The sequence below is a fragment of the Marmota monax genome, unplaced genomic scaffold (assembly GCF_021218885.2).
Source record: "Marmota monax isolate L192 unplaced genomic scaffold, Marmota_monax_Labrador192_F-V1.1 WCK01_AAM20220418_F8-fsc00014, whole genome shotgun sequence".
NCBI lineage: Eukaryota > Metazoa > Chordata > Mammalia > Rodentia > Sciuridae > Marmota > Marmota monax.
Window position 1 is genome coordinate 34,409,099 of NW_026695222.1, and position 21,244 is coordinate 34,430,342.

At 58.4% G+C, this 21,244-nt stretch overlaps 2 protein-coding genes across 8 annotated transcripts in view; one reads left to right on the top strand and one right to left on the bottom strand.

Moving 5' to 3' along the window:
* Positions 1-2,165, top strand: part of Ncoa5 (nuclear receptor coactivator 5) — a 31,124-nt gene extending 28,959 nt beyond the window's left edge. For 2 of the 3 annotated variants that reach the window (XM_046433418.2, XM_046433419.2), the window contains one exon: positions 330-2,165. In XM_046433418.2, coding sequence (XP_046289374.1) covers positions 330-919 — 590 coding nt within the window. In that variant the 3' untranslated portion in view covers positions 920-2,165. The remainder of the gene's footprint in view (positions 1-329) is intronic. The other variant, XM_046433420.2, reaches the window with a different exon arrangement.
* A 2,803-nt stretch (positions 2,166-4,968) lies between these two features.
* Positions 4,969-21,244, bottom strand: part of Slc12a5 (solute carrier family 12 member 5) — a 34,038-nt gene continuing 17,762 nt past the window's right edge. For 2 of the 5 annotated variants that reach the window (XM_058575527.1, XM_058575528.1), the window contains exons 7-26: positions 20,904-21,145; positions 20,127-20,338; positions 18,585-18,755; positions 18,214-18,312; positions 18,042-18,099; positions 15,997-16,171; positions 15,234-15,352; positions 14,872-14,970; positions 13,954-14,073; positions 13,516-13,620; positions 12,355-12,523; positions 10,250-10,445; positions 9,252-9,421; positions 8,847-8,978; positions 7,933-8,040; positions 6,568-6,690; positions 6,277-6,476; positions 5,984-5,998; positions 5,620-5,753; positions 4,969-5,422 (exon numbers count right to left, since the gene is read on the bottom strand). In XM_058575527.1, coding sequence (XP_058431510.1) covers positions 5,331-5,422; positions 5,620-5,753; positions 5,984-5,998; positions 6,277-6,476; positions 6,568-6,690; positions 7,933-8,040; positions 8,847-8,978; positions 9,252-9,421; positions 10,250-10,445; positions 12,355-12,523; positions 13,516-13,620; positions 13,954-14,073; positions 14,872-14,970; positions 15,234-15,352; positions 15,997-16,171; positions 18,042-18,099; positions 18,214-18,312; positions 18,585-18,755; positions 20,127-20,338; positions 20,904-21,145 — 2,739 coding nt within the window. In that variant the 3' untranslated portion in view covers positions 4,969-5,330. The remainder of the gene's footprint in view (positions 5,423-5,619; positions 5,754-5,983; positions 5,999-6,276; positions 6,477-6,567; positions 6,691-7,932; positions 8,041-8,846; positions 8,979-9,251; positions 9,422-10,249; positions 10,446-12,354; positions 12,524-13,515; positions 13,621-13,953; positions 14,074-14,871; positions 14,971-15,233; positions 15,353-15,996; positions 16,172-18,041; positions 18,100-18,213; positions 18,313-18,584; positions 18,756-20,126; positions 20,339-20,903; positions 21,146-21,244) is intronic. The other 3 variants (XM_058575530.1, XM_058575529.1, XM_046433382.2) reach the window with 3 other exon arrangements.

Below are 21,244 nucleotides of genomic sequence, written 5' to 3' on the forward strand. Positions count from 1 at the left end.
TGCTAATTTGATTAACGATAACTTTAAGATTCAAGTACTGAATTCTGACCCCCGTGATGCACCGTGGTGGGCTAGTATTGCCGGCTCCCTGGTTGTCAAGGTGGATGCCACTCTGACCTTTGCTTTTTTCCAGTTTTCTTTGGAAATGGGGCTATTGTCTGTAAATAGCACATATGTACCATGAAGTGGCCCCTTTGGGAAATTGATGTCATTGTCTGTGTACCATGTGATTGATGTGATTCAGTGATTGTTTTTCTTCCCTGGGCTGCTCGGCCTCCTGCCCTTGGGGGGTACTTTCAACCAGATGCCTCCCTGTTTTTGTCTTCCAGGCCCGATTTCCCGCCAACCACTCGGGCCGACCTCGGGTGCCTCGCTGAAGACACAGCCAAGCTCCCAACCGCTCCAGAGCGGCCAAGTGCTCCCCTCTGCTACACCCACTCCAGCTGCACCCCCCACCTCCCAGCAAGAGCTTCAGGCCAAAATCCTCAGCCTCTTCAATAGTGGCACGGTTGCGGCCAATAGCAGCTCCGCATCCCCCTCAGTTGCTGCCGGAAGCACCCAGAACCAGAATTTTTCCACAGCAGTGAACAACCAGCCTCAGCAAAGATCACAGGCCTCTGGCAATCAACCTCCAAACATTTTGGGACAGGCAGGATCTGCTCGGAACATGGGCCCCAGGCCTGGGGCTCCTTCCCAAGGGCTGTTTGGCCAGCCCTCCAGTCGCCTGGCACCTGCTAGCAACATGGCTAGCCAGAGGCCCATGTCATCCACAGGCATCAACTTTGACAATCCAAGTGTACAGAAGGCTCTGGACACTCTGATCCAGAGTGGCCCTGCTCTCTCTCACCTGGTTAGCCAAACCACAGCACAGGTGGGGCGGCCCCAGGGCCCCATGGGATCTTACCAGAGGCATTACTGAGGCTAAATTGTTCAACCATCCCTAGTCCCCTCCTCCCCTGGCCTCCTTCCACTTCATTCTAAATAGAGTTGTTTGGAGGATGTTGTCTGCGGCTCCAGGTCTGCACCGAGTGTCATGAGTTCCTATACCTGCGCTCTCTTCTGCCCAAGGCTGTGGCTTACTCCTCACAGAGTCAGAGCTTACACTGCATTTGGGGGTGTATCTTTTTTTGGTTTTTGGTAGGGGTCACCGAGGTAGTCCAGGCGTCTGGGCTGTTTATATTGATGGGGCTTCCCTGGTTCCTCTGTCTGCCGGATTGTGGGGGAAAGGAAGAAGCCACGTCTGAGCTGGCATTTGTCATGACAGTAGCCATCACCTTTGCTTATTTTGATCCTGCCTAGTCATGCCCTCCTTGCACGTGTTGACCAGAGCTGCAGCTCCTGCCAGGTACAGTGTCGTCACCATGCGCCATCCCATGTGTATGGGATCCTGCTCGAGGCTCAGATCAGCACCCGGCCACGAGGGGGAGCCACAGGAGGAGGGTCTCCTGCCTGCAGCAGGGTGATGACCAATTGGAAGTTTTGGGGGCGATACTTGTTTCTTGTTTTGTTTTCATTTTGAAGGATCCCTAGGGGAGGACTGAACAGCTCCAGTCACCAGCAGTTTGGCACTAACTCTTCCCCAAAACATCTCTGTCAGCACCTCCCTCTCCAGTGGCACTCCAGGGAGTGGATCTGAGAAGGCAGCTTGGACTCTGGCAGTGGATCCCATTGTTCCAGTGATTTGTTTTGAGAGTTTAGCTCAAAAACCCAGGCTATTGTTTTCATCTGCCTCTTGTTCTGTTCCCTGAGCAGCAGGAGGTAGGGACCATTTCGATGTCATACTGTTGGTAGCTGGACATGTTCTCGATGCAGATGGCGTTCGTAACCTTTGAGCCAGAGTGAGATGTTGGAGGGCCTCTGGCTGCTGCTCTGAATGGAGCGGAAAGAAACCACCCTCTCCCTGGGGCTGTGCCCACTCGAGAGATCCACTCGTGGATCGTCTCCACGGGCCTCTGGCAGGGCTGAGGGCAGAGACTTCAGCTGAGTCCCTGCCAGTGGCTGAGCAAACAGTGGTTTCAAAACTCAAGGTCCCCAAATGACAGCATTTTATGTTCTGACCCGTTTGTGTTATATAGTGTTTTTTTTTGTTTTGTTTTTTCCTTTTTGGAACTCTTGTGTTGTTAATAAAATGAATGATTACTTTTTAATTAAAATGAAAAAGTCAACACTGTGTTCATCTTTCTTGGGTGTCGATGGTATCTGCAGCACCTCTTTGCAGGGCACTTTTTCCGGGGTTAGAAGGTGAGGAGCCCCTTCTGGTCTGCCACTGCTTGTCCTCAACGTAGGGTCAGGCCTCAAAACCTCTTCACCCTGCCGGAGCCTCATGAGTTTCTACACCTGCTGTCTCTCCTGCCAAGTCCCGCGGCCTCTCTGTGCAGTTCCCCTAGTGAGAAGCTGTCCCGATAGTTCAGGGCAGAAGCCCACTTGCTAGTTATGCCGTTCAGCATCCTGCTTCTGGCAGACATGCAGTGTCAACAGGCGGTCCCCTTGTTCTAGGAAAGGAAGGTGGTTGTGAGGGGGTCTTCTCTGGCTGATGGGGAGGGGAACACTTCTGTTTTGATCTCAGCTGGTGCTCTGTGCTCACTCTTGTGCGGGTAGCTGGTGTACTCTCCAGTCAGAACCTGAGCGCTTTAGAGAGCCCCCTAGACACCTAGGAAGTGCAGGTGCCTCCAGGCACAGGAGTGATCCTTGGGCAGTGCTTGCCGGGACAGGGCCCCAGTGCTGCCCACACACAAATTGGACAGCCAGACCCGGTGCATTCGCTTGCCTCTTCTGTCAGCAGAGTTCAGTGTTTCTGACAGAGTCCAGTTCCTCCTTGAGGGCCCCCTGGAGTTCCAAATAGCACACCTCAGGCCATGAAGGGTATCATAAAATTATTTTTATTGCATTTTGTGCAGACGAGAGTCTAAAAAATTAATACAGTAAAAGCCTTAAAGCATTAAATGGGAGCATTCAACAATAAAGGAAAGAACGAAGCCTCTCCTTTTCATATTGGCACGAAGAACACAAGGTCAGTACTGAGGCAGGATGCGGAATACTGAAACACTGAAAATTAAAGGCAGGCCTAGTAATAATAGTAATAATAGTAATAAATACTCTGGATTTGGTTTGCAACCTCTCCTATTTACAAGGTTTTCAACTTCATTGCATTGCCCTGCACATAGATCTTCTAAAACAAAAGCAACACTAGTTAATCACTACAAGGCTATTGAAATATTGCACTCAGAATAAAAGTCACTTGAATGGACATGAAACATCTAGCTACAGTGATTATAAAGATAATTTGATGAATGACGTGATAACATTCATAACAAATATTGCACATGTAGCACAGAAAACTTGGGGTTTTGTTGTGGGATGTTTGTTTCATCAACGGAAACTTTGCTCTTGCCAACCAGACGGTCTGGGCCCAGATAGTGCAACTTTGGTTCCCTAATTGGTGTTGACCACCACCACCGCCCAGCCCCACCACTTTAAACCAAAATGCTCAGGCCCCCAGAAAGCAGGACCCGTGGTTCTCAGAGGGAGGGCTTTTGGAAGATGCAGGGGGCTGGTGTCTAAATAATTCCAACTTTCTGACTAGTTCTTGGAAGAATCTATCTAGTCCCCGATTAAATTTAACCGGCAGACCTCCAGACCTATCCCCAACCTCACCTGACCCTGTCTAGATGGCACCAGCTGCAGCTCTCTGCCTTGGGCTCAAAGGAAAGGAGGTGATGAGGTCAGGAGTACCCAGTGGCCCCAGCTCAGGGAGATGGGCAGGATGTCTAACTAGGTGTGCAGTTCAGGGCCCTGGGGCTGGAGATGCTGTACCCAGTCCCAGAGGGCGCTGGAACGAGCATGCAGTGCCTGTCCCCCTTAGTGCCCTGGGGGAAGGAAACAGCCCAAACGCTTTCCCTATGGGCAGAGTGCGCCTCCGACCGACCCGGCTGATGGGGAGAAGGGACAAGGACTGGAGTCAGCCCGAGGAAGCCAAAGGCCTTGGGTCCTAGTTTGAGGATAGGGAGGTGCTAACCTCTAAGCTCATGTGACCCCAGATGCCTGGGGCATGTACTAGAGGCGCTGCTAGGCAGGGAGGCCTGGCCTCAGAACACGGAGTAGGCGGCGGAAACCCAAGACCGGAGCTGCGGATTGGGACAGGGGAGGGAACATCAGGGGCGGTGCTGGGGCCTCCCAGGGGGTCTGACCCCTAAACCAGAATTGCCCCCTCCTCCCTCAACTGACCCAGGGAGGAAACTCTGGGGGTGCGCCCTCCAGCTCCACGATTTCAGTCTTTGGCGAGGAGCCATGGGATGGGGGAGCAGGCGACAAGCCAACTGAGGAGAGACGCCTGCTCCCCAGCGAAGGCACCGGGGCGGGGCTTCCTCGGTGGGGCGCGGGCCTCTCTGGGTTTCTCCCTCCGAAGAGCGCCCCTCCCCTATCCTGGCCCCAACTTGCATAAGAGCCGAAGAGAGGAGGCTGTGCACGCGCCTCTGCAGCCACAGTGGAGGCTCCCATCCGCTGGGAGGCGAGTCCACGGGAAGCAGCCGCGTCTCACTTCGTCTCCGAAAAGAACTAGAGGGAAGGGAAGGGAGCCAAGGGCGCGCGCAAAGGACGAGGAGGCGAGAGCGGACGGAGCGAGGGTGTCGAGGGACCAGGACCAGGACCACGACCCCCGCCTGGGCCTAAAGCACTTTCGCTCTCAAACTCTCGAACGTCAAGGAAAACTCGGCTTCCCAGGCCTCCGCCTCCCCGGCGCCCCAGCGGGAGGGCTGGACCGTGGCGAGGAGTCCGTTGCGCTTCTAGTTACATAAATATGGGACTTTAAAAATACACGCGATGTCTCCTGTACACTATGTATAGGCTCGGCCGCCCGCGCCCCGCGCCCGCGCCCCGCGCCCCGGGCTGGCTGGGCGGGGAGGGCGGTGGGGACTTGGGGCGCCGCCTGCCCAGCCGCGCCTCGGGGCCGCTGGGAGCGAGCCGCAGCGCGGAGGAGCGCAGCGCCAGGACCGCGGCGGGCGTGGGAAGGGGAAGGGGCCGAGTGGATGCCGGGGGTCCTCCGGGCCCCAGTCCTCTGCTTTCCGCACCTGCTCCCGACCCTTATTGCAGCGTCTCTCCGGCCGGGCGAGGCCGCGCTTAGAAAAGGGCAGCGCAGCCGGGACGACAGGGCGCCCGGGCGCCCTCTCCGAGTCAGCCCCGACGGGCGTGGCCTCCAGGCTTCAGGCAGCGGGGAAAGGGGCCAGGGCACGGGCACAGGGTCTGTATGTAAACGGTGACAGCGGCGGGGGGCGCGGCGAGGGCTCCGGGGCCGCGGCCGGGCGCGCTGGGGCCCGGGTGGCAGGTCCTGGCCCTCAGGAGTAGATGGTGATGACCTCGCGGCCGCCGCCGCGGACCAGCATCACCCGATCCAGGTGTTCTGTGAGGACCTCGAGGAACTCCATGTCTGAGAGCCGGTCAAGGAGAAAGACTCGCCCCTCCCCTCCCGGCAGAGCAGGGGTCTCCGGGGACCTCGCGCTCCTGCGTCCCTGTCCGAGGTGCTGATCCTGAAGTAGGACCGGCTCGGACCTTTCATCCCGGGACTAGGACCAGGTTCCCGGAGGCCACCTCCCCCCCACCCCCGCCATCTTCAGTCCAGGATACAGTTTTCGTCACCGTTGCGGTTGCGGGGAGGCCCGGGCATGTTGAGCAAAACGAGCTTGGCGTCCCGGGATTTCTTCACGATGACCTCGTTCAGCCGCACGGCCGTGTGCATGCGCCGCACGTTGGACTGGTTCCTGCGGAGCAAGGGGAGCAGAGCGTGAGCCCCGGGGAGGACTCGGTGGCCCTCCCGCAGACCGCGCTGCTGGGGGGCTGGCCCTTGCAAGCCCGTGACACCCACCCCAAGCCTCTCCAACCGAGCAATCAGAGACTCCGGAGGCCAGGGGCACCCCGGGGGTCACGAGAGAGCAAGGAGAGGGGAGACCTGGCCAGCGGGAGGTAAGATGAAACATGCTGAAGCACTTACAAGTTCTCCCACTCCCTTCAGGAAACAGAAGCAACGAGAGAAAGAGGGAAAGGTGTCAGAAGAAGAAGAGGCCGGGTCCTGAGACGCCATCACCTGCTCTCTCGCCCCGCATCCTTCACCTCCCCATTTCCTGAACCTGGAAGTCCCAGCCTCAGCACCAGGCCAAACCCTGTGAGTTCTCAGGTGGGAAACGAGCCGCCTCTGGGGCTTCAGACAGGACCCTGCTGGTCCTCTGCCACACTGAGCAGGACCCGGAGGCCCACCCCACCCAAGCCCTTGGCCCCAGCCCATACGGCTTCATGCTGAAGAAGTCCTTGATGCCCTCCGAGGAGACGGGACTGGGGCCCTTATTCTTCTCTGCCACGGACTTGTCCTTGGTCCAGGTGAGATGCACCTTCTCGGGGTCTGTCTCGCCCTCCCCCTCAGGCTCCTCCCCTGGGGACGGGGAGCTGCTGGGGCAGCTGGGAGCACTCTGGTCGTGGATCAGCTGCACCTGGGGGTGAAGGAAAGGCGAGGAGGTGACTCCTTTGGCAGCCAAAGGTCCTGCTCCCACTGGCTGAGGCCAGACCACTGCCACTGCCCACCTCCTCCTCGGGCTTCTCCTCGCTGTCACCAGCGGTCTCTTCCGGGACATTGAGGCGAAGCCGAGTGTTGGCTGGATTCTTTCTCCGGATGGAGCCTCGAGACTCATCTGTGATACTCTGAATCTAGGGAGTGACACAAGTTGGTGCCAGCTCTGCTGGAAGTCACCACTCATGCCCTGCCAAGAGCTACCACCAGTGCCAACATTCAGCCAGGAACCAACCAGCAGTTCAAACAGCGCAGGACTTCCTGTCCAAGAGGACTGCACACTGACCTGGCCACTCCTCCAGAGCCCGGACCTCCCGCCATCCCACAATCAAAGTGCAGCACTGCCACAGCAAGGCTCTACCACGCACTGTGGCCCACGTCAGTTCTGGCTGGTATGAGCAAATGCCATCTCTTACCATTTTTACTGCCACCCCTGGGTAACACCCCCATCCTTGGAGGTCCCTCCTTATCTAATAAAGGGGTACCTGTTACTCATTTCCCTGAGGATCCATCAACCACAGTCTTTCTGGGGGGAGGGGGTACTGGGGATTAAACCCAGGGACAACTTTACCACTGAGCCACATCCCCAGCCCTTTTTATTGTTTATTTTGAGACAGGGTCTCACTGAGCGGCTTAGGGCCTTGCTAAGTTGTGCAAACTGGCCTCAAACTTGCAATCCTCCTGCCTCAGCCTCTCACATTGCTGGAATTACAGTCGTGCACCATGTGCCTGGCCATCAGCCCCATTCTGAGAAATGTATTAACCACACCAGGGAGACTCATAACCCATGGTCTGTCACCCTCCCCTATAAGATCTGCCCCCATTCCCCAAGCAACCTAGCCCCACCTCCAGGAGTTTGTCCCCAGTCCTGGGTATCATCATTCATGACCCTAAGGACTCCGCTCCCTGGGGAGGGTCTTTCATCCACAGTCCTGGGACCAGTGATCCACACCTGGGAGGTCTCACATGCACACTCCATGGGAGACCCATCACCCTTAGCCCTGGGAATATGGACCACGCCCATCGCTACATCTGTGAACAGCCGCCTGCCACCCACTTTCTGAGAGTCTGTTACATGAACCCTTGTCTCCCACCCTGGCAGCCCACACCCCTGAGGACTCATCACTGTACCTACTTAGCATCCATTACTCTCCCTTGGGCCCCCAAAGTCACATGCAGAGGACAATCCACACTGCATGCCAAGGCTCCTCTGCCCTGTGGCTGGGGGTGGCAGTGTGTCCTCCCGCTGCCCTGTCAGGGAGCCCGGTGCCGCGAGGTGGGGGAGTAAGGGTGATAGGGTGAAGGCAGCAATGCCGGTGGCCAGGGCCAGACCCAGGCCACCCTGTGCCTGGGCAGACCCAGACCCGCAGCAGGCTCACCTCCCGCTCGCGCTCGTTCTTGGTCAGGTGCATCTGCTTGAGGATCTGGGAGCGCTGCTCCATCACCAGGGTCTTCTCGTAGGTGTAGGCGGAGATGTCGCTCTCGTGCTGTGGGCAGGGGCAGGGGCAGTGAGAAGGGCAGGGGGAAGCCTGCGCCCGGGCAGCTGCAAGGCCCAGGGAGGGAGGCCCAGGGAGGGAGGCCCAGGGAGTCCCTGCCCAGGCCCGGGACAGCGGGAGGCAGGGCTGGAGCACAGAGGGCAGCAACCTGGACACTAGGCAGCTCAGCACCAGGCGTGTGAATGATGAGCTAATGAATGAGTTGATCAATGAGTGACCTGGTGGGTGAAGAGGCCGTGGAAAAGAATGAAGGGTGAGTGGACACACAGGAATGAGCGCAGCAGGAGCAGGTGAGTCCGCCAGCAGCCATGTGGGTAAACCAGGGGACACAAGGGGGACAGGCGCAGAAAGTCACTGCGAGGATGGATGAACAAGAGGCTAGGCGGTGTCACCACAGGAACACAGGCTCTGAAGCCAGCCCGCCTGGGTTTGAATCCTGGCTCTGCCATTCACTGTGGGTTGTGGGAGAAATTACTTAACCTTTCTGTGCCTCGATGTTCTAAACTGTAAAAAGGAAATCCTGATAATCACATCGGTCTCGCGGTTGCTGGAGAATGACTGAACATGAAACGCAGGAGCGAGTCCTGCCAGAGGGTGCGCACGATCAGCCTGTTCTTACAAAGGGGCGCGGATGCAGGTGGAAGGAGGGCGGACACCAGGGTAAATGTGCGAGGCTAAGAGGTGGGCCGAGGGCGAAGCCCGCATCATGTGCTGTGGGTGCTGGTGGCCCTGGACGGTGCTGGGGCCAAGGGAGAGGCCCGGGCGCCTCCAGAACTTCCCGGAGCTCCGGGACTCACCATCTCCACCACCTCCACCTCCGCCGTGATGCGCAAATGGTACAGAAACGTGGTCAGGTCCTTCTTCATCTGGATGCTGTTGTCGTCCATCTGGGCCACAGTGAAGATTCGCATCTTGCACTTCCGCCAGACCTGCGCGGGGACCCAGAGAGGTGCAGCGGGGATGTGTCCCCAACCTTCCCACCCCTCCTCGCACACACGCGTGGGCCTCGGGGGCCAATGCTGCAGTCTCCAGCCCAGCTCTGAGGCTCCCGGTGAAAACGTCACCGCTGTCCTTTACAGCAACACGCTCACCTCCAGCCTGAAGCCGGGAGCAGAGCCCCTCCCCGGGAGTCCACCGGGGAGGCCAGATGTGGAGGCCGCCCGCCCCCGGAGGTGCCCACGCGCATGCGCACGCGCACTGACCTTGTGGTGGCGCAGCAGGAAGGGCAGCAGCATGAGCATGCCGCCGTCGTGCACGATCCACCAGACGTCGATGCTGCCCTCGGAGAAGCGCTCGGGGTTCCCAGGGAACATGGACACGTTCTTGGTGACCAGCAGGGCCAGATGGCCAGCTGTGGTTTCCCGGACCAGTTCTGATGGAGCCCCAGGAAGGAAGGAGACCGGGAAACGTGACTCTGGCCCCCAGGTCTACTAGCAGCCAGGGGGCTCCTGGCACCTAGCACCTTCCCCGAACCAGCGTCCACCCGGCCTCCTCACGTTCTGTTTGGATCCGAGGAAGTCCCCCAACCTCTCTGGCCTTCAGCCGTCCCACCTGTCAGATCACAGTGACACCACGTGCCCTGTCTGATTATCAAGAACCCACCACGAGTGGGCTCCCTGAATCCTTAAGGGAGACAGAGCCACTTGGAGTTGGAGTATGTACAGCCTCTGGGGTTGTTGTTAAACTGTGTGACCTGAGGTAAATTCCTTAATCTCTCTGTGCCGCAATCTCACCAATAAAAGAGAGATAAAATGCCTAGTGCTCAGAGGACCCTGATGAGATTAGAGAAAGCCTCCACTTGTCTGGCACACAGAATGTATTCTATAAATGTTAGTTATTGTATTGCTATTTCCAACTATCACCAAGGAGTCAGATGCTCAGAGAAGGTGAGTCACTTAGGCACTATCACACAGCTAGGAAGGACTAGAGTTGAGACGCAGACCTCGGTCACTGTGACTTCAAAGCTGTAGCTCTTCTCCCTGCTCTGCCCTGTCTTTCCCTCAGGCCTTGAGGGCCATGAAGGAGCCAGGACGGTCTCATTCACATCTGAGTCCCCAGCACACAGCAGTGCTGGCACGTGGCCAGCCTTGGCCGCGTCTTCTGCGGGTGCCGAGAGCACACTTGTGCTGGGCCTGGGAAACTCCTCGGGCCCACGGAAGCAGAACCCACCCCTGCCCGGCCCAGCCGCCTGCAGGGTTACCGATGAAGTTCCGCCACGTCTGATGGTCCTCTTTCTGCCTCCAGTTGCGGGGCCAGCCCACGAGCACCGTGTTGTGCTGTAGGCCCCCGAGGCCCCCGGACTGAATCAGGTGGGACACGCCGTCTCGCAGGTTGGAGGAGATCACCACCTGGCAGAAGCCTTTCACCTTCTCTGCCTCCATCAGGCGCCGGATAGACTGGGGGTTGCGGGGACTAGCCTCAGGCCTTCCTGGCCCTGGCTGAGGCCCCTGCAGCCCCCTGGCTCCGTCCCCCTCTCCGTATGTCCCCGTCCTGCTGAAGCTCAGCCCTGAGCATGTCAGAACCGTGCCTCCCTCCTGTCACCTATGAACCCCACTCCTGCAGATGAGTCACAATTTGCCCAGCCTTCCCACCACCCGCCCGATACCCCCCACCACCCAACACATCCCCTGACCCTGCTGGACATCACAGCCTGCCCTCCCTACTGAGTGCCACCTTCTTCAGACACCTCCCTCCACCCAGACTGAGATCAAACTCTCTGATGGGTGGACGATCTGTTTAAAGAATTGGGGGGATATTGGGGATTGAGCCCAGGGGCTTTACCACTGAGCCACACCCCAGCCCTTTTTATTCTTTATTTCCAGAGTCTCACTAAGTTGCTTAGGGCCTCACTAAGTTGCTGAGATTGGCCTCAAACTTGCAATCCTCCTGCCTCAGGCTCATGTGTTGCTGGGATTACAGGCGTGAGCCAGGGCACCGCCTGGCAGGGACCTTTTTCAACGCAGCGTAACAATAAGCATCTTAACGCACAGTTGATGGGCATCATACGGGAAAGTTCTTCTCACTGCCATCTTGTCAGTGAGGAAACTGAGGCTTGACGAGACTAAGACTGGCTCAAGGACCCAGCTAATGCCCACGTGGGCATGTTGTTGGCACAGCCTCCCTGCAGAGCCCACCCCCCAGCGGCTGTCCTGGATCAACAGAGGTTGATTTCCACCTCCGCCACCCCTGGCACGACCTCGGCAAGCCATCTAACCTCCACTCCTACCTGTCAGGGGGGCCGACAGCCAACTCATCTGGGGGCAGGGAGCACTTCGTGCCACACAGCGTGAGGGTCTGGGCCCTGCCTGGCGTGCTGGGACCCTGGCCCTGTCTCCCTCCACTGTTCTCCCTCCTAACAGCCCTCACTGACGGCCGAGGGTCTGAGGCCTGCTGGACGTCCCATCTCCCAGCCCTGGCCTCCTCGAGGGCGGCCACGTGCTCTTAAACAGCTGACCCGCCCGTGCCCGGCCCGGTGCTCAGCACACAGCTCGCCTCAGCCCTGCACATTGCGCTGGACCGGCCAGCTGAAGCCTCCAGCCCTGGGCCCTGACAGATTGGTGTGAACGGCTCAGTGAGGCGGAAACAGAACTGTCACAAGGCATTAGGGGTGTCCTGCCTGCCCCCCTTCCTGGAGCCCTTTCCTTCCTCCAGCGCAGCCACGGCCTGGGGAGAATGGCCCCATCATGGGCCGAAGGTTCTTCCCTCCGGGTCCCCACTGCCCACCAGGCTCCACCCGGCTCGTCCTGCACCTCGCGCGCACACAGTAGCCCCGGCCCACACTGGGCGCTGCTCTGAGGACATGGGCCAGTGGATGGAGACGAGCACATGAGGGGGAGCCACGGACCCGTTTCCAGTCCTGACAGCATCTGTGTGACTTTCACCAAGCTGCTTTCCCTCTCTGGGCCTCAGTTTCTTCCTGGGCCAGAGGTGGGTACGACACATGCCGAGTTCATGCAGAGTGGGATGAAAATGGCCCACGAATGTGAAGACAGTCTGGAATGTTTGTAGTTTGGCAGGAAAATGTCTGAGGTAGGAGTCAAGTGTCTGAATTTGAATCTCTTTTTCTGTCCTTGGACGGGGGACCTGGCTCCTCTATGCCTCGGTTTCCTTATCCACAACACAGGCCCTTCTGTTACCGATGGGCTTCGGTTCAGTGGGTTGAATTCTAAGGGACTGGCTACCTGGGCCCTCAGGCTCCTCTTCTAAGGAAGAAGATGGGAAAAGCCGAGGCCACTTGATCCCCGAGGTTTCAGGGTGAGGGGCACACAGTGTCTTCCTGCGCGCCCTGGCCTGGCCCCGACTCACCTCCTCTGCCCGCTGGGCCTGGGGATGGTTGTCCAGAAAGGTGCCCTCCAGGACTGAGCCCACGATGGTCAGGCCCTTCCCTGCCTTGAGCTGAGAGGTCAGGGAGAGCAGCTGGGGGTGCACCACATTCTGGTCCTGGTCCACGCGCACCAGCACCAGCAGCTGAGGCCTGCCGAGGGGACAGTCACAGGACCCCCGTGTGCACTCCCCAGCCACCCACTGCACACCCATCACCAGTTCCCTTACCATCTCCTCAGTGCCCACCCCCTGTGCCCATCACCTGTCCCTCTGAACAGTCAACCATCCACTTCTGCAACCATCCCCCCAATGTCCATCCCTCCACCCACCGCCCAGCCCGCCATCCACCCACTCGGCTCTGCCTGTGCAGCCACCCACTCACCCTTCAGTCTCCCCCTTCAGTCCCCCTCATACCCAGGCCGTCCACCTCTGGGTGCATCCTCACCCCACGCCCACCCACCACCATCCATTCACACTCCCACCCTTCACCACCGCCCTCCGCCCGCAGGGCACCCTCAGCCTTCACGTGTCTCCTTATCTCTCCGTCCACCTCCGGCCAGTCCCCAAGCCCCTGCTCTCGACCAGACCCTGTGCTGATCGTCTGAGGATTCAAATACCGCCAAGCCCTGGGTCCGGAGCTCACGGCTTGACCGGCCCAGCTCGTGCCTCACTCTTGGCAGAGGGGCCCGGAGGTGAGCCAGGGTCTGGGCCTGCAGAGCAGCAGGCAGAGGGCAGCTAGGCCGAGAGGCTCGGGGAGGCTCCGGTTGGGTTTTGCCTTCTGTGACCCCAGGACCCCTCTGACCCCTGACCTTCATGTGAATGAAAAGGAGGGACTGTCACTAGTCCAGAGTCCTGAGAGCTCCACGTTCTCTAAGTGAGAGAGCAATCCCACCTGTCTCCGTGGCCTTCCCTGCAGAAGCGCGAGCTCGCTACATCCCAGAGACTGGGAGGCCCGGCCCCGCGTTCACCAATTTTTTGAACCAACAGCTGAACACGTGGTCAGGAGGCCAGCAAGCTGGGTGGCACGTGGAGAGCGAACCGAGTGATCAGAGGCGGCCACGGAGCAAAACAAGGTGGGTGGGGAGAGTCGGCCCTGCTCCCTTCCTGTCCCCCCAGCACTCACCAGGCGCCCCTCGCACTGACCTCCAGTTCTTGGTGTGCGGGGGCCCTTCCTCCAGGCGCAAGAGGGCATAGCGAGCGGCGCTGAGGGACAGGCCCCGGATCCCATCGCCCCATTCCTTCTCTGCCCTGGGGGCAGGAGGGGACCACGTGAGGCCAGAAATCCCGGAAATGGCAGTGAAAACCCTGCACACAGAACTGGCTGCCCCAGGGCACAGACATCCCTCCCTCCTCTCCCAGGCTCAGGAAGGGCAGGCAAGTCCCCGGCCGCTGGCTCCGTCAGTCACCCAGCCACCGAGCCGCTGCTCCCTTGGAAACACTGCTGTCACCACCCATTTCTCAAAGCCCCCACCCATCTCCCGTCTCCCAGTCCCACCCCATCACTGCGCCCTCCACTCCAGCCCTCCCCCCACCCAGCCCCCACCGTCCATCCCCCACCGCCCCTGTGGGCCTCCCGCTCACCCGCGGTACTCGATGTACTTGTAGATGAGCCCCGCAATGAGCATGGCCACCAGCGCGTAATACCAGGAGCAGATGAACATGAGGGCCAGGCAGAGGCTCATGCCCAGGAAGGAGAGGGTCCTGCACGTGGAGAGAGACCGGCGTGGACAGTGAGAGTCGTGGAGCAGGGCCTGACCAGACCTGGGTGACTGAGCACCCTGGAGATCCGAGGCCGTCTGGATGGAGAAGCAGCCACAGACAGGCACCACCCATGTCCCCGTCAACTCCAGAGTCACCTTAGCCCAGGCTGGACAGCCCCAGCTACATGGGCTCTCAGATGGGGTCCCTGAAGAGGCCACCAGCAAAGGGGAACAAGGGAGTGGAGGTGGCAGCCCCCGTACAAGCCCCATGATGCCACAGTCTTCCCGGTGGCCTTGTTTGAACTCAGTGTCGTCTTTCTAGAGTGAACAGGGTCATCCCTGCGGTCCTACTATGAGCATGAAAAGCCATAAAGTAAAAGAATAAGAGGAACTGCGGGCTCCTGGAAGGGGGTCCCCCTCCGCTGGGCAGGACCGCTCTCCAGAGCCCAGCAGAGGAGCAGTGAGCAAGCCCCTCTTACAGCAGGGGACAGGTTCAGACTGCCACGTCCTCAGCAGGGAGCTCACAGCCAGAGTCACATTTTGGATTTGCATCAGCTGCATCTGACCCGCGCCACGTCGTTAAGAAGCTGAGCACCCTGGACTGGGCGGGGTGATGCTGAGGCTGCTGCTGACTATGCTTCATGCCTCTCCAGGATCGGCCTCCCACTAGCTGGGCCACGGGAGGGGGACAACGGGACGTCGCATTCAGGTTTGGGGTCCTTGGACCTGAAGGAGCCAGCCTTTGGGGTTGGGTGGAGGTAAGAAATGGGTGGGGCGGGCTGGTGGACAGGGCACCCACCAGTGGTAGTATCGAAAGCGCGGCCTCCAGTTGGGCGTCCTCAGCAGCGTCTGCACGGCACAGGCCAGGTTCACGAACATGTAGCACATCAGGAAGAACCTAGAGCACACAGAGCCCCGGAGAGAGAGATGCACAGGGAGCAGAAACAGAAATGGAGACATGGGGGAGGGGAGCAGGGGAGAGACCACCGGCGCCTAAGGGGTCCCAAGGCCAAATCCCCTTCTAACCCACTCTGATATTATGGGGTGGATCTCTATATAACAAAGGACGGGCTTCCATGACTGACAGGAAGTCCCCGGGGGGACCAAAGTGCTCAGGTGTGGCCTGGGCCACGGCTGGAGGATCCAGGGAGAGGCACGCACATGGACAGGATGGGGGCCACCTCGTCGAGGGAGGCAATGAGGATGCCGATCTCGCAGATGCAGGCCGTCAGCAGCAGTGCCCACGTCGGCTCTCCATTGGCTTTGCCATGGCCAAAGACCTGGGGACAGAGCAACCGTCTCGGGGGACTGAGACCGGGCGGTCTTCTGGTCTCTGTCCTCCAGTCTTAGAAAACAGGAGGCAAGGCGGGAATCCTACAGACATGAGCCGTGGGAGAGGAGGCTGCATTTTTCATCCTCTGGGGCACCCGAGGGAACGGCAGATTTTGCCAGGTCTTGCCCACCCTGACATTGGCACCCTAGTGCAATGAAGTTCCAATGACCCCTGATGGCAAAGGAAGTTCCGGTCAGATGGGCAGATGGGAGAGGAGCTGACCGGAGGCCAGCAAGTGACCATGATATGTGCTCCATACTGTTTTTAAGCACCCTGGAGAGCTCCCTACCCCACCCCCACCCCCGCCTTTTCTTGCCATTTTTCTGCTTCTCTGAGTCCTTGGCCAACAAATGGAGCCAGGGGAGGGCCATTTATTTTCCCCTGAGAGCAGAAAATTCTCAAAATGATGGCACTGACCACAATCCAAATCCCAAATGAGATCCACCCATTCCTCTTAATGCAGTGTCAAGCAGAAGGGCCCAGGAGCAGCCCAGGGTGGCCCCAGAGGCTACGCTGTCTCCTCGGCAGCCCCCAGGCAGGGGCCTGGCTGGCTGACCTACTGGGTGGGGCTGCCCTCCTGCCCACACTGACCTGCAGGAAGGGCACTATGCCATCCCGGGAGATGGCCTGTAACAGGCGTGGGGCCCCCGTGAGGCTCTGAAGCCCAGCCCCACAGGTGGAGAAGAAGGAGCCGATGACAATGACCCAGGGAGATGGCCAGGCCAGTGTGCCCACCACCAGGTTTCCATTCACAGCTTCACCAAACCTGGAATAAAGCAGTAGGGGAACAGACATCGCCGAGTGAGCAATGCCACCTGGACTTCCAGGCTGGGGTCTCCCACGCCAGCCGCGGGGCTGATCAACGCATTAGGCTCTGCAGGCGACAGAGAAAAGGCGACTCCTAAATATCCCGGGCACCTCCTGCCCTGTGTGACCTTGAGCAGATCACTTCACCTCTCTGAGCCTCAGTTTCCTCAGCAATGGGAACCATCATGAGCCTCTTCCATATAATGGGTGAGAGAATCCATATGTAAAATGCTCGCTATGGTGCACAGAGCACGGCACTAGCAAATTGGGGGTTGTCAGTACTCTGTCATCCTGAGAAAGTCTCTCAGCTTGCTAGGATCTCAGGGCCTCCATGTGAAAAATGGGTTTCTGGCTGCATCATGTGGTGATGGTGTAAGAATCAAAGACAAAAATCTTCTTAAAATAGAAGGGCAGGCTGGGTGTGGTGGTGGCGCCTTCAGACCCAGTTACTCTGGAGGTTAAGGCACGGGAATCACTGGATCTCAAGAGCCCAGGAATTCAAGACCAGCCTGGGCAACACAGAGAGACCCCAACTCAAAAGGGGGACACTGTTGAAGGACTCCAAGACCCTGGGTGAAGCACTGTAGGGGTGATCTGCTGGAACCCTGCAGTCCTGTGGGAGGTCTATGATTAAGTGAGATAGACGGAGGTCAAGCTGCCCTGAAGCTAATTGGTGTGATATGTGCAAATTGCCCCCTTGGCCAGGTCACTCCCCTGCTTATCATTTTCAAGGTTTCCTCCATTAAAAAAAAAAAAAAAAAAAAACAGTAAAGAAAGCTTCAGTTTCCAGGTATGAGAGTCAGGCCTTGATCCTGGCTCCCGCCGGTCTCCAGCCCCGGGGCCCCCATTGCATTACCTTCGAGAGGCCAGGTGCTGGGGGAAAGTGACTCTGTGGTAGGACCTCCTCCCTCCCCCCTCGTAGTGCTCCAGGGACATGGAACCACCACAGCCACAGGTACGCACACACGCAAGCCATTTCTCCCCCTCCCCTGTTCATGCCGTCCCATGTCCCTGCTGCTGGCATGTCCTTCCCCCTCCTAGCCACCTAATTAATCTCTACTCAACAGTGGACGTGGGAAGGGTGAATGAGACACAACCCCCTCAGTATCCAGGATACCAAACTCCGAGATGCTCACGTCTCTTACATAAAACGACACAGGGTTTGCACATGACCTATGCACATTCTCCCGAATATTTTAAAACGTTTCTAGATCACTTCTAATACCTAATGCAGCAGAGTTCTGGGTAAGCTGTATCGCGGAGGGGAGGATGACGGGGACAGGGCTGCATGTGCTCTGTGGTTGGGGAGGACTGAACAGCGCATAATCCATTTGCAGCCCCAAATCCCTGAGAACTGGATGGCAGCCCCCACCCCTGCACATTCCCGTAGCCCCTGGGCTCTCTTTCAGGCCAGTCTGACCGCTGGGCACTTGAAGTTGCTTACAAGTTGGCTACCACCCCCAAAGAGCACTTCTAGGACAAAACTGTGAGCTCTTTGTCTGTGCTCACCCAAGAACCCCAGACAGTGACCTACCCACAGATATATAAATATCAGGTGATTTCATGAGCAAATAGGCTTGTTTCTTTAAAAAAAAAAAGAGAGAGAGAGAGAGAGAGAGAGAGAGAGAGAGACTATCGTTGTCCTAAAGGAAATGATTTAACATCCAAGCTTCCCAAACGGGCATGAGAAAGACAAATATGACCAGAAGATCAGTGGGGAACAACCGGTGGCCCCTCACGGAGGTCTGCACCCTGAACGGTGTGTTTCCAGAATCCAGCCTCCTGCACCCACCCTTGCCCAGACAGGTCCGACTGATCCCCTCACTTACTTGTCCCGCAGGACGACCCCCTCGATGCAGGCCCCAAACAGGACAACAGAGCTGATGTCTACACAGAGGGTGAAGGAGAACCTCAAAGTGCAGGTAGCCCACACCCCCACCCCGGACCAGCCGCCTCCCCCAGCACCCCCCCCCGTGGTCCCCATCCAGCAAGGCAGGATACAGACCGCAGAGGTGGTGGCGATGGCCAGGATGGTGCCCGTAGGGATGGACTTCTGGGCATCCCGCAGGTCCCCAGAGCGGTTGGAGCCCGCCATGATCCCTGCAGAAGGAGAATACCTCAGACAAGCGCCAGGCACACGGGAGACCAGACTGACCAGGAAGAAAGGACACAACTCGCAGTTGGGAACCCGGGGCCCGGTCATGGCAAGTGGACTCGGCTGAGGTCTGGCCTTCACGCCTCGTCGTCCACTCAGGACTGATGGTGGCTCTGCTTACGTGGCGGGGTCGTCAGACTAAGAATCCTGAGGAGCCCCCTCTGGCCTGGCCTGCTCGTCCCTCCCAGGCAGACGCGCCCTCCAGAGCTCCCTTCACCTGTGACTGACGGGAAGTAGATGCCGACCAGCAGGGTGAAGTAGGAGGTCATATCACTGAAGACGTAGGGGTGGTCCATGTCGACGGGAGTGCCATCTGCCAGGCCCACCGAGGGCATCCCACGCTTCTCCACAATCACCCCCTTGGTGAGGTAGGAGCTCCACAGGTTCTCTGTGGGGAGACGGGATGCTCAGGGGAATCCAGGGGTCGGGAGACCAGGTTTCTGGGGCCATGAGGTGGGGCTCCCTGGTCTGGGCTATGTTTTATTCCCACTGACATTTCCTCTGTCCTGCTTGCTGCTAGGCCATGTGCATAGATTTCGCAGATGAATAGGACCCAGTCCCTGCCCTCAGACAGCCCCATCTAGTGGGGAAGACCCACAAGACTAACTCAGACTGACTCCATACGTCCCAGGTCGACCTGGTCACTGCCCCCACGCCATTCCTGCCTCTTAACCCAGAATGACACCACTACCTTGGCCTTGCCCTCCACCACTCCCTCCCCTCCCCCACCTCAAAACATGGCCAACCTCTGCCCATCCCCCTCCTCAGCGTTTCTCAGATGCCCTTGTTTTCATTCCAGGTTCCTCTGCCTGGCCCAAGTGACATGTCGGCCAAGTGACTCTGCCGTGGAGGGCTACCCACAGCCAGCAGGATGTTAGCCGCACCCCCACCTCGACCCTCTAACTTTCGGTCACACCCCCAGTTTTAACAACCAAGCGATATCTCCAGATAGGCCAGATACCTGGTGGGTGGCAAGAGCACCCTGTGAAGGACCCTGTCCCATTTCTGCCAACACTCCTCCTCTAGCTCAGAAGGAATGTCATCTCCACGGGTTCCGTGTACCTCCTTGTGGACCCCACTGCCTTCAGGACACAGCCCAACCTCTCCGGCTTCTGAGGCGGCCACAGCTGGCCCATGCCAGCCTCTCCAGCACCACTTCCTGCCCTCTTTCCTTTGCACTTTAAGCCCCAGTCATGCCAGACAACTTGTGGTTGGGAGGACACACTATGCCCGTCTGTGTCTGCGAGCGCTAAGCAGCTGTTCCTCGGTTTGAGATTCCCTTATGCCCTGATAGAACTCCAGGCTCACATTTGTCCTTCAAAACCTGCCTAAGGTGGGTATAAGAATCTCATCTTGTCACCTGCTGCACCTGAAGCCTCCCTCCCCTGAGAGTTCTCCATTCACCGAATACACATCTACGTGTAATGGAATTTACTTGCTAATGTGTCTCTCTCTGTCACTAACTCCTTGGGGACAAGGACTGTGACTTATTTATTTTGTGTTACTAGTACTTAGCACAGAGTTGGGCACTTGGCAGGTATTTAGTGAACATCTGTTAAAGTGGTGACTTTCTTTCCTTCTACTGGTGAGATTCTTGGCTCCTTTGCATCCCCACCCCTCCATGAGGCTAGGCCCAGAGTAGGTGCTCAATTAAAGCTGATTGAATTTAACTGAATCCCAAGGAGGGCCTCTTCATCTGACCTCGTGACCTACAATCCCCGCAGTGCTCCCTGGACACAGCCTCTTCCCTCCCCCAGACCTTTGATGAGGCCGCTGGCAGCGCCAGGAATGCCCTGGATCTCCGTGACATTGTTTCGGGTGAAGTACTCATCACAGGTAGCGTTGAGAAAACGTGAAGAGCAGAACAGGCCCCAGAGCCGCGTGGTCACCGTCTCATTTCCTTCCCAGGCCAGCTTGGCACAGACATCAAAGCCATGGCGCGACAGCGTGCGGTTCCCCAGGAGGCAGATCCTAGGGAGAGGAACAAGCTAGGAAGATGGGGGACAAGGCCTCACCCTGGCTTCACAACGGAACCCCAGGGGACCCAGGGCCCGCACCAGGGGGATCTGGTCTCATTTACATGGAGCCTGTGCCCGTGTTTGGGGGGTTTGGTTGGGTTTGGTTTTTCCGAAGCTCCTCCAGCGATTCTAATTTCAGCACCGTGGACAGCAGTCTCCAGGCCGGGAGGGCGCCCCGTTCAGAGACCTGAGGCGGGCCCCTCTGTTCTGCGTCCCTTCCCATCCTGGAGGGGCCGTCCACACTAAGGCTGTCCCGTTCTTGGAGTTGTCCTATCCAGTGTGGATCCTTCAGAGGTCGATCCCTTTCCCTTCTTCCTAAGCCCACCCACCAGCCAGCGGCTGACCCTCACCAGGGAAACTGCTCCCACCCTGAGGAAGCAGCCCAGACAGGGAGAGGTCTTCCTCCCACAGAGTGGCTCCCCACCCACACCCCTTCTGCGAGGCACGGAGAGGGGGCTTGGCAGGGGCCTGAACCAGGGGCAGGCAGAGGGGATGGCCGTGCCTTGGGCAGCACTCACGGAAAGTTGGGTGGGTCGAAGGCAGACTTGATGACCCCGGCGTAGATGGCCAGGATGGACAGGATGACACAGCCCAGGAAGACCAGGGCGAACTTGTTGACATACTTGACGCCCACAAACACCACAGTGGCCATGCAGGTGAGCACGCAGGTGCCGTAGACACGCATGTTGTTCAGCATGGCCGCCGCCTCTCCGCTGGCATCCTCTGCCTTGAAGATGGCCATGGCCGGGAAGAGGTACGCCTGCAGGAAGCCGGCCAGGGGTCAGGCAGGGGACCCAGAGAGGACCAGCTGAGGCTCACCCCAGGGAAGTCATCTGAACATGGGCACGGCTGTGGGGGC